The sequence below is a fragment of the Carettochelys insculpta genome, chromosome 27, assembly GCF_033958435.1.
Source record: "Carettochelys insculpta isolate YL-2023 chromosome 27, ASM3395843v1, whole genome shotgun sequence".
Lineage (NCBI taxonomy): Eukaryota > Metazoa > Chordata > Testudines > Carettochelyidae > Carettochelys > Carettochelys insculpta.
In genome coordinates this window covers 7,098,356-7,110,304 of record NC_134163.1, presented here as the reverse complement: position 1 = coordinate 7,110,304, position 11,949 = coordinate 7,098,356, and the positions used below count along the sequence as shown (strand labels likewise).

General features: G+C 48.9%; 1 protein-coding gene across 1 annotated transcript; it reads left to right on the top strand.

Moving 5' to 3' along the window:
- Window positions 1-276: 276 nt before the first annotated feature.
- Window positions 277-11,675, top strand: RAX2 (retina and anterior neural fold homeobox 2). Its single transcript, XM_074978478.1, is given in 4 exon segments — window positions 277-337; window positions 340-609; window positions 6,023-6,273; window positions 11,232-11,675. Coding segments are annotated over 4 exon segments (1,026 nt in total).
- Window positions 11,676-11,949: the final 274 nt, after the last annotated feature.

Below are 11,949 nucleotides of genomic sequence, written 5' to 3'. Positions count from 1 at the left end.
TCCTGGGGCCAGCACGTTCCTCACCCTCCTTCTCCTCTTCTCTCTCTTCTTCCCTTGCAGATGAAAAGAGCTGCGCAAGTGAGAAGCGAGTGAGAGAGAGACAGAGAGAGCAGGACGGTGCCAGGCGGGGGCACCTGCTCACCCCACCCTGCACCTGCTCACCCCACGCAACAGCCCCACCCTGCCCGGCCTCCCACTCACCCATCCCCAGCCCAGGGACCGTCTCCCCTTCTCCCTGCACACTGCTGTCCCCGTGCCCCCTCCCCACCCATCTGGATGCCCCGGGCCTTGCAGGAGGGCCCCATGAATGTGCTGGAGGCAGGGGCTCTGATGCCCCCCTGGCCCCCCTGGCCCTGCAGCAGCAGCAGCAGGCGTTGCTCAAGGGCCGCGGGAGCAGTGCAGGGAGCGCAGGGCGTGTGCACAGCATCGACGTGATCCTGGGATTTAGCAGGGATCAGGACTCGCTCCTGGGCCCCCTGCAGGTGCCCGGCCCCATGGAAAGCAAAAGCGGCACAGGCAGCCTGGGGGACAGCAGCAGAGCAGAGCAGCTGCCAGCTCCCTGCAGCGCCCAGCCCCTGGGCTCGCACCCTGAGGAGGCGGCTCTCTACGGTAAATAGGTTTGCAAGCAAATCCAGCCAGGACCCCACTTCCCAGGCCAGGTGCAGGGCAGGGGCACAGCCAGGCCTCAGAGCCCGGCCAACCTCCTAAGGGGGCTGGGTTCCCCCCACTGCCTCCAGCCCCAGGGCAGGGCAGGGCAGGGCAGCTCCAGACCCCCTCTGGGGATCTGCTCACAGCCCATCCCCGGGGGCAGCCCTGAGCCGCCCATCCGCGCAGGGAGCACCCATTCCTGGCGCCGCTGGCTTTGTTGTTGGGGCTGGGTGAGGTGGTGCAGCACCCGGCAGGTGGGTGCTCCGGGTGGGGAGCCCCAGGCAAGGGCCGCTGGAGCACCACTGGGCCGAGGGGGGTGCTAGGCAGCAGCGGTTCCCTGCAGCCTCCCTGCTTTGCCCCTCCAGGATGCCTGCTTTCCAGTGGAGTCAGGGGTGGGGGACTGGGCTCTGCTCCCTTCTTACCCCAGGGCTGGGGCTGGACCTGGGGACCCTTCCCCTTCCCATCCCTGCAGGGCCCATGCACACCCCACAGCCCAGCTCGGCGAGCCTGGGAGCCCCTTAAGCTGGGCTGGGCTTGGCTCCTCTGAGAGCCGTCAGGCTGGTTGTTGCACACTTGGGCGAGGGCTCTGGGGTGTGAGCCCCAGGGAGCCATGTCGGGTCGGTCCCAGGCAGACTGGATGGGCACTGAGCAGTTTGCAAGTTCTCTCCCTCCTGTCCCAGCCCAGCGCAGCCCCCTCCAAGAGCAAAGAGCCAGTTTCTCCAACCCCAAAACTTGGGGGGCTGAGGCAGAGCCATGGGAGCGACGGGCGAAATTTATGATGTTTCCAATGTGGCTCTCAGTTGGGGCAGATCAGACCCCAGAAAAGAGTCTGAAAGGCCGGGCTCACTTTGTCCTAAAGCATGAACAGGAACAGTTAACTAACTGAAAGATCCCTCTTGGTAAACACCTCTGTGTGTGTGTGTGTTCTTGAGAGGTCTGGCTACCCCCATACATTCTATCTCCACCCCCTCCATACACTCCCTTATCTGTACACAAATATAGGAAGAGTGAACTTTTATTTGTTTAATCTTTAGTTGCTTAGTTTAATTTCCTTTTTAATTTCTTCAAACACACATATATGTATATATTGCAGATGTGGCTATATTTGCCCCTCTATGTAGAGTATACTCTTCCACACGCATATATAGAAGAATCTTTTATTTAGTTAGTTATTTAGTTTTAATTACTTAATTTTATTTCCTTTTTCATTTCTTTAGACACAACTGTGTGTGGATTTGTGTTTGTGAGGCACACCACACACCCCAGTGCATCATTATCCCAGCGAGGGATCTGATCCCATATCTTTCTGAAGGAATATCCTGGGATTATGTATTTTTGTTTTATTTAAATGTTTATATTAGATCCCTACAGATAGAAAGGGGCCAGTAATCCTCATCAAATGCTGCAGAAAGATTTCAGATATGCCAGATCAAAAGCTTAAAGATACAATGTTCTGAGGTCTGAAAACGCTTATAAACACAAAGGGAAAAAAAGACAATAAAGAGGTTGGGTGTGTGGCAAACCATGTACCTTTTGGGGAAGCATATTTTACAGCCATGCAGATGGGCCTGCGAGTCCTTCTGCTCTTTCTCTGTATTTGTTTTTCAGTTAAAAGGAACATTCTTCAGAATGGCCAAATCATAGAGTGGGTATGTAGGAACCTAAAAGAGTCTCCAGGGTTTTTTTTTTAAATTATTATTTTTTTTATTAAGGTTCCCATAGTTATTTGCACTTTTAGGTCCTGGAATTTCATGTGCCGTATTATCTCAGGCAAGTGAAGATGATCGAGTTCCAAATTAAGAATTTAGAAGAGAAACACCACAAAATAGTGAACTTTTTTAAAAAATGAGGTTAAATCTCAGTTTATAGCGGAGATTTTTTTTTGTTTTGGAGGGGCGCTTACTAGCTGATTTTTCTTTTTAAAAATCTTACTTTAGCCTATTTCTACTGCATCTTGGAAATGTGGATTTTGCTGGTCAGACAATTGCGTGTCTTCCTCTTTATCATAACATGAGACAAATTCAGAGATTAGCTATGGGAATATTACTACTTTCTTAGATGATCTCTCTTGAAGGGACAAATATATGTTACAGGAGAGTTTTTACTTTGCTAAGTCAGGTAGGGAAAGTTGTAGTAAAAGAAAACAATTTAAACTGAAATTAATAATCCCATGCTGACTGTGATTTATAGATATATTAAAATTTGCATTAATTTACACGGCAGATGGTTTATTAATTGTTTTCATATGAATCTTTTCATATGAATTTTTGTATTTTTGATTTTTTTTCTCAGTTCTTGATAGGCCACTAAATTGTGGAAGCTAATTTTCAATAAACAGATATTCAATAGCTTGTCACAAATAATTTAATAATCAACCATGCACCATTAGATAAATAGAAAGAAAGAATATAGTTTATTTAGCTACATTAAATATATAATCTTCAGAAACTCACCTAGTGACAAATCAGGGTAGTTCTGTTGAAATCCATCTGATTTAAGCCAGTCAGGCTGTGGCTCATATCTCTTACTCATTAACTGGGCAGTAAATTCCCACCCCCTCCCAGTGTTATGAACATTCACACGCCGTCAATGTCATTCCACTGCTGTAGTTCCAGCACCATCATAGTCTATGCTGATAATGTATCAGAATAGTTAGACCGTTGCACTTTTCCTTCATGCTGTAGGCAGCGTTTTGGAGAGCCTTTGGTATTGATGAGTTAGTCACCGATGTACACTGATGCTCCCTTACTCTGTGCTAGATGGAGCTAGATTCTGCAGACTTTGCAGCGCCAAAGCTCCAGCTGCAGTGAGGAAGGGGTCAGGTCTGTTAATCAACCTTGCATTTTGTCCCACTGATGTTTAAACAAATAATAAGCATGCCTATAGTGTGTTCTCATTGGGGTCATTCCACTGTATTAATTAGGCTCTAGGTAACTAACTAACTAATTAAATAACTAATAGGTCAGACCCTCTTCTGGTGTAACTTGCTTGGAGTCGTGCTGATTTACACCAGGGCTGTTGCTCATTCACTGGCGCTCTGTGCAGTGATGATAGGGGTTGGACTTTGAAGTCAGTGGGAGTAGCTCATTTGCATATCATTAGCATATCCCCCTAACGTGTGGGTTGGGAGGGTTGAAGGCTCTTCGGAGGACAGGACTAGAATTTCGAATGACCTGACCAATCAGTCGGAACTCAACAAGAAAAACTCGAAGTCTGCAACACATTTCCCCGGGAGATGGTGGGATCCCCGTTGTGGAGGTTTTTAAGAACAGGCTGGAGAGGTGCCTGCCTGGGACGGTCTGGGTTTATTTGGAGCTGCCTCAGCTCAGGAGGCAGGACTGCATGACCTCCGAGGGTCCCATCCCCACCTGTGTTTCTGTGATTCAGTGGGACAGGCTCTTTCTTCTGGATCACCCTAGTCAATGGTTCTCCTCCAGTTAACTGGAACCGGATTAGGCCCTCATTGCCCTTTGCAGCCTTGTTCCGGGCATCCTGTCTCGGGTTGGCAGGGTTGTGGTTTGAAAGGAACATGTGTGGCTTTAAAGCCCCCCTTGCGTGTGTCCAGTGTCCCCTAGAAGGTTCATTGGTGCTTTATCATACCCAGGTGCCATGAGGCTGCAGTGCAGCTGGGAGGGTGCCTGGACCCCTTGTGCACATCCCCTCGCAAATCCAGAGCCTGACAAAGTGAATTGCAAAACTCCCACTGACTACAAGGGAATGAGGATTTTGCCAGTAAAAATTATCTGACACCTCCTGGAGCAGAGGTCACGTTCTCTCTCTTGTCCTCTTCCTGCACATCAGTCGTGGCCCTCATCTGCTTTTGTTGGACCATCCCAAAGTGCTTCACCATGGTGGTGTTTATTTTGCAGATGGAGGAAAGTGAGGCACTGAGAAGGGTCCAAGGGCACATGGCCAGTCAGTGACAGAGCCAGAGCCAGGACTGCAACCCACAGTGGTCAATGACAAGCCAAGCCCTTTCCCCATCCCGCTAGACAATCCTGCAAGTCATACAGCCAGCCCCTTTGGGTTGGGTAACATCACAACGGGCGGTTGTGGGACCCTACTCTGACATCAGGTTGTGACCTATGCAGGTCACTCTTACAGGAATGTATTTCAGCTGCCTGTGTGCCTGGGGACCAGCTTCCCAGTGCTCTCTGGTCACTTTGAAGCACTCTAGTGGCACAACATGGCCAGCATTATGGCTGCTGTGTGGCGCGGGAGTGGCCCAAGACAGCCAGGAGGTGCTGGTTTATCTGGCCTGTGTTGTTCTCTGGCATGGTGCTGTCTCAAAGCCAAGTGCGCCTGGTACATGAAGGGAGGAGAGGGTTTGGAAAATGGGACCTAACCTCTGAGTGGCCTCCAATCAGAACATTTCCTGTGAGGTCTTGGCAGCATTTCGGGGGTGTGGAAGTGAATAGCAGGAAGGGATGAATGCGCCTGGAATGCTCAGAGCTGGACCATTTTCTGCCATTAATCTCTCAGGCTAAGCAGGGAGGGTCTGGGGAAGGTCTCCGTGAAACAGAGGCCTGAAGCAACGCTCTTGATGATGTAGGAAGGGCTGTATCCAGTACTAGGTGACTGCCCTAGCCGGATTCAGAGGAGCGCTGCATGGTATTTCACTGTGGCACTGTTTGCAAGGGCAGGAGAGTTACCTCTCTGTCCAGCAGAGAAATTGTTTCACTTCCCCCAGTCTGTTTCATTTCGGGCTGGCCTGCAGGCAGGTTTGGTACAGACACCAGCACAAAGCTGAATCTCACAGTTACGCAGTTCCTCACCAATGCACAATAAAACCTCAGCTTTTTGGATGCCTCGGGAACAGAGATTGTTTTGTAACTCTGAAAAGTTTGCAACTCTGAGCAAAACGTTGGGGTTTCTTTTCAAACGCTGACAACTGAATTTTGACGTGATGCAGCTTAGAAACCATATTATGCGGGAGACCAGTGCTGCTTTCCCTTTATTTTTAGTAGTTTACATTTGCCGCTGTCCTGTACTGTCTTTGCTTTTTATTTTCGTCCCTTCTGTTGCCCAGTTGCATACTTCTGGTTCCAAACAAGGTGTGTAGTTGACCAGTCAGTTCGTAACTCTGGTGTTCAGAACACTGAGGTGCTCATGTATTTAAATCCGTGCAAACCCTCAGCGCAGGCTGATTCTCTCTCACCTACTGGCTTGAAACTGTTGTGAAGAGCTGCTATAAACTTTAAACAGCTGTCACGTTCCAGCCCAGAGGTGGCTGCCTCTCAGTGGCAGGTAAAATGAACCCTAGGCATCGTTTGCAATTGACCAGTGGCTACTTAATAGCGAGTCTGATGTTGCTTCTGCAGATGGACCCTTCTGTCTAGTGTGCTCTAACCCCCTGCTACTGTCCCCTCCACAGAAGCCAACATGTTCCTAAGTGCGTGCGAGGGAGAGCTGAGCGAGCTGCGGAAGAGCACGGATGTCGAAGGCACCACACCAGAGAACGCAGAGGAGGAGCAGCCGAAGAAGAAACATCGCAGGAACCGCACGACCTTCACCACCTACCAGCTGCATGAACTAGAGAGGGCCTTTGAGAAGTCCCACTACCCAGACGTCTACAGCCGGGAGGAGCTGGCCATGAAAGTCAATCTGCCGGAGGTCAGAGTGCAGGTGAGGGAGGCCTGGATGAGCCTTTTACTCCCGGGCAGCGGGTTAGCCAATGGTGAACACAAGAGCCTTCCACCTGTCCGTCACTGGTCAAGGTCCAGCTCAATTGAACGTCAGTGGCAGCCTGCGTTGCCTCAGAGGGGTTATCATGTTTGTTTGTGTCTTTGCAAAACAAAACAAGCCGTTCTGGAGGGCCAGCAATTTTATATATTAGGTAACGAGCTTTCGTGGGAAAGACCCACTTCTTCAGATTCTGGAGCAGAGTCTGAGGTGCGTGACTGGGAGTGCTGTATGTGAGACACGGGATGGGATGGGCTCACTCAACTGGGCACTGTTGAGGCCTCAGCTGGAGTATGGTGTCCCCCTCGGGGCACTTGGAGAGAGTCCAGAGCAGAGCCACATGGACAAGACAAGGGTTAGAAAACTTGATCTGTGAGGAACCTTAAAACACACGGTCATGTTTAGTCTTGAGACCAGAAGGCTGAGGGGATCTGATAACAGTCTTCACACACTGTTGTAGATAGGAGGATGGTGAATTGCTCTCCAGGGCCACTTGAGGTAGGACAGAAAGGGAAGGGCTTAGTCTGCATCCTGGGAGATTTAGCTGAGAAATTAGGAGCAACTTTCTAACTCTGAGACTAGTGAAGCTGTGTAACAGGCTTAGCAGGGAGGCAGCGGCATTCCTGGCATTGGAGGCTTTTAAAAACAGGCTGGACACACACCTGTCAGGGTGGTACAGGGCTACCTGGTTCCACCACAGCACAGGGTTTGATGGCCTCCTGAGGGCCCTTCTGGATGGATATTCCTATGATTCTATGAGTCTAAGTCAATAATGATCAGAAGTCATTGCCATCTTGTGGCTGTTTAGGGATCTGCCTGGAATAAGTTGGGTGGGGAGAGTTGTCTCATATGAGCTCCGTGCTATTTAATCTATCCATATATACCCCACTATCTCTCTGTCTATCCAGCCAGCCATCTGTCATCCCTCACAGATACATACCCTACTAGCTGGCCATTCTTGTACATACCACCTATCTTCTGTCCTATACATACCCCTTTACATTAGCTCTATCTATCTATCTATCTGTCTATGTATCTATCCCAGGACATAGCAGCTGTCTGTCTGTCATGGTGGTAAGTATCAGAGAGGTTGCTGTGTCAGTCTGTATCTTCAAAAACAGGAAGTCCTGTGGCACCTTATAGACTAACAGATATTTTGGAGCATAAGCTTCATGGGCAAAGACCCGCTTCATCAGATGCATGTCTGGCCTTTGCCCACGAAAGCTTATGCTCCAAAATATCTGTCAGTCTACAAGGTGCCACAGGACTTCTTGTTGTTTATCCTTGTAGTATCAGTATACTCAGTCCCCAGTGATCAGGTGTCTGCAGCACAATCCATGCCCTTGTTGGCAGTACCACGGGAGGCTGGATGTCCTGCTTGACCCCAGAGGCAGGATCTCAGGGCGAAGCAGCACTGGCCAGCTGGTCTGGAGAAGACTCGCCCTACTGCTGCCATGGTGGCTATCTGACTTGAGGAATCTGTGTCAGCAGTCCAGGAGGCAGCTGATAGAAGTCCTTGGCCTGCACTGGCTGGGGGAAGTACTTGCCAGTTGGTCGCTGATGGTGTTAGGGCTTTGATAAGTGCTGCCCATATGGGCCCCATGCCTATCAAATATGTAGACGCCTTCTCTGGCTGCCACATAATCACCACTCCCATGTGTCCCCTGCTGCTGGAGATAACTGATTCCTGTGTAACATGCCTGGAACCATGTATCCATCACTCACTGGGAGTTAGCCAACCACCCCATCAAGGGCACTGGATGCAGATGAGACATGGAGACTATGTGCTTCTTCCAGCAACTCTGCTATGGAGTGAAGTAAAACCAGGAAATCCCCACTCCTGGAACTAACCTCACCTGGCTGCCAGGGAGCAATATATTTTGGTGTTTGATTGGTGCAATTTCTAATTAAAATGTACAGTCAAGTTCTGTTGATTCACTCAAAATACCAGTCAGCCTGAACCAGATCTCTGAGAGGGGTAAATTAGCTAGACAAGTTTTCTTTTTTTAAACAAACACAAGGTTGGCACACTTTTTAGAGTACATGTTTCATTGATTTTTGACAAATGATGTTCATTCTCAGCATTCACTCAAGAGTTCTGAAGGAATTCAAATGTGAAATTGCAGACTTACTAACTGTGAGTTGTAACTTACCCTTTAAATCAGTTTCTGTAACAAATGATTGGAGGAAAGCTAACATAGCACTAATTTTTAAAAAGGGCTCCAGAGGAGATCCTGGCAATTACTAGTAGGCATTTCTAACTTCAGTATCAGGCAAATTGGTTGAAACTACAGTAAAGAGCGGAACTGTCAGACACATAGATGAACATAATTTGTTGGGGAAGAGTCAAAATGGTTTTTGTAAACAAAAATCATGCCTCACCAATCTGCTAGAATGCTTTGAGGCAATCAACAAGCATGTAGATAAAGTCCCTCACCAAAGGCTATCAAGTAATTTACGCTGTCATGGGATAAGAGGGAAGGTCTTCTCTTACGTTAGTAACTAGTTAAAAAACAGGAAACAAAGGGCAGGAATAAATGGTAAATGTTCAGAACGGAGACGGTGTTCCCCAGGGATCTAATGGGACAAGTCCTATTAAAATATTCATAAATGATCTGGAGAAAGGGATAATCACTGAGGTTGCAAAATTTGCAGATGATGCAGATCTGCTCAGAGAGTTAGGGCCACAGCAGAACTTTGTGAAGAACTTCAAAAGGGTCTCACAAAACTGGGTGAGAGGGTAGTAAAATGGCAGATGAAATTCAGTGTTGATATATGCAAAATGGGGTATATTAGAAAACATAATCTCAAGCACATAAATAAACTGATGGGGTCTAAATTAGCTTTACCTCTCAGGCCAGAGGTCCTGAGTCATTTTGGACAGTTCTCTGAAAACAGCTACTCTCTGTGGAGCGGCAGCCAAAAAAACAAACAAAATGTTGGAAATCATCAACGAAGGCATACATAGTGAGAGAGAAAATGTCACATTGCTGCTATCTGAATCCCTGGTAGTGAGTGTGAAAGTGGTCTCGCTGGAGAAAGTAAATATCATTTACTCCTTCCCATAACACGAGAACTAGGGGTCACACAATGAAATTAATAAGCAGCAGGTTTAAAACAATCAAAAGGAAGTATTTCCTTACACAACACACAGTCAACCTGTGGAACTCCCTGCCAGACAGCGTTGTGAACTTTAGCAGGGTTCAAAAAAGTCCTAGATGAGGGCACGGAGGACAGGTCCACCAATGGCTGTTGGCCAGCATGGGCAGGGATGGTGTCCCTGGCCTCTGTTTCTCTGGGCTGAGAATGGGAGACGGGGGATGGATCACTGGATGATTACCCAGTCTGTTCATTCCCTCTGGGGTACCCTTGCCACTGTCAGAAGACAGGACACTACAGAAGATGGACCCTTGGTCTGCTCTAGTATGGCCGTTCTTCCGTTATTTTTAATTAGCTATGATGGGACTTCCTAGCACAGAATACAGAGTGAGGTAAGACAGTACCGTAGAAACTGGAACCACTTCTGGTAGCCCACTGGTTTTGATAAACCCAAACTTTGACTAGGAGCCTGGGGAAGGATACTTGAAACACATTGATCTCGGCTGTCATGGAACTGAAAGCTCTCAGAATGAGTGAGGCCCGTGAGTTTTAACTTGGGATGTCAACGGTATCATATTTGGAAACTGGACACTCCAACAGGAATGCTGGAACCTCCCCTGCTACCCCTCGCCCCTGCCCCACTTTGGTCAGGGGTTCCATACTTTCATGGGCTGCAGTGGGGGGCAGGCAGGATCTGTGGAAGGCAATAGCAGGGTGGGTTGCTATGGGTGACTTGATTCTGATCTATAGGTACCTATGTGGGGAGAAGATCTTAAATAACAGGAGGCTTGTTAATCTGTCAGACAAAGTCTGAACAAGATCCAGGGGCTAACGGTTGAAATGAGACAAAGAGGCTATAAAGGAGATGCTAATTTTCATGAGACGCAACCTACCTAAGGATGTGACGGAACCTCCATCACTTGGGGTCTTTAAATTCAGACTGGGCAGCTTATGGTCTGCTCTAGCTCAACAACAAGATATGGGCTTGGTGTGGGAATCACTCAGGGAGGTTTTCTGACCTTCTGACTGTGCTACAATGCAAGAGGTCAGATTAGTTTCTCACAGCATTTCCTTCTGGGCTTCAAATCGATGACTCTGTGCCTAAACAAAAGGAGTTAACCTGAGAACCCCCAAAGGAAGTTTAAGTGGCTCTAAGCAGCAGTTGTGGAGAGAAGACTCTTTTACTGAAGGGCCAAATGATGGTTTCAACCCCTTTTGTTTACCCTTCGTTCACATCTCTCCTCCTGAGGTTTTTTTCCTCCTCCCTGCTATTTATTATTTAACCTCACAAAGTGCTTTAGGGGGAAGGTTTGCAGGAATGATACTACACAGGGTTGTGCAGCTTTGTATGATCTAACGAGCTGAGAGCATCCTCCCAAACAAGGGGCCAGACCCTCACTCGGATTTGCTTTAGGATTTCAGACGCAGCAAATGTAGAGAGTAATGTACGAGTAGTCACGGAAACCTCGCTCTTCAAATCACCAGGTTCTGGTGCTTCTTTGGGACCACGTATGGGAAAGAACTGGCTGGTGTGTGTGTCTTAGCTCTGTCCTCTGCAGGTGGAATCAGAACTGTTCAGCCAGCTGGCATAGGCCCTGTGTTGCAGGATTCTCCTTTAGCTCAGGAGGCTGGAAGGGTGATTTTGTGGGAGGAGATTCTGAGTTACTGCAGCCACCGCATTCCAGGGGGCTGTTCTGTGCAGTTACCCAGCAGTGCTAGAAAGCCGTGGTGCAGAATGGTGATGGAAGCTGGTGGGACAGGTTTGAGCACACTCAGTGACTATCCAGCCTCTCCTTTTGCAGGTGTGGTTTCAGAACCGACGTGCCAAGTGGAGGCGGCAAGAGAAAATGGAAGCCAGTTCCATGAAACTCCACGACACCCCCATGCTGTCTTTCAACAGGTCCCCAATGACGGCCAACGTCGGCCCCATGGGCAACTCCCTGCCTCTGGACCCTTGGCTAACTTCGCCCATCTCCAGCACTACCTCGGTCCACAGCATTCCAGGTTTCATGGGGCCCACCCAAGCCCTGCAGCCTGCCTATGCCAGCCACTCCTTCCTCAACACGGCGCCTCCCATGGCTCAGACCATGCAGCCCATCGCACCCACACCATACCAGTGTGCCACTCCTTTTGTGGACAAGTTCCCTCTGGAAGATATTGACCAGAGGAGCTCCAGTATTGCATCCTTACGGATGAAAGCCAAGGAGCATATTCAGACCATTGACAAAACCTGGCAGCCTATTTGATTAATGGTGCACCCCACCCCACCCGCCTGCAATTCTCCAATCTCCTGTTCCCAGCAGGCCGGTGACTCTGAATCCTGAGTTGCTCAGAACAGACAGTGGTGTTTCCCCAAGGGACTGACAGCCCCTCTGCCCCACAGCACCTGTCCAGCTGCTACCAAACTTCCCAAGCCGGAGCTCAGGGCAGGAATTCTCCTTCCATGCCCATGTTTAGAAGATCGCCACTCGGACTGATTGGCTGCACAAGCAAGGAAGACGTGGACACTAGCGAACGAGT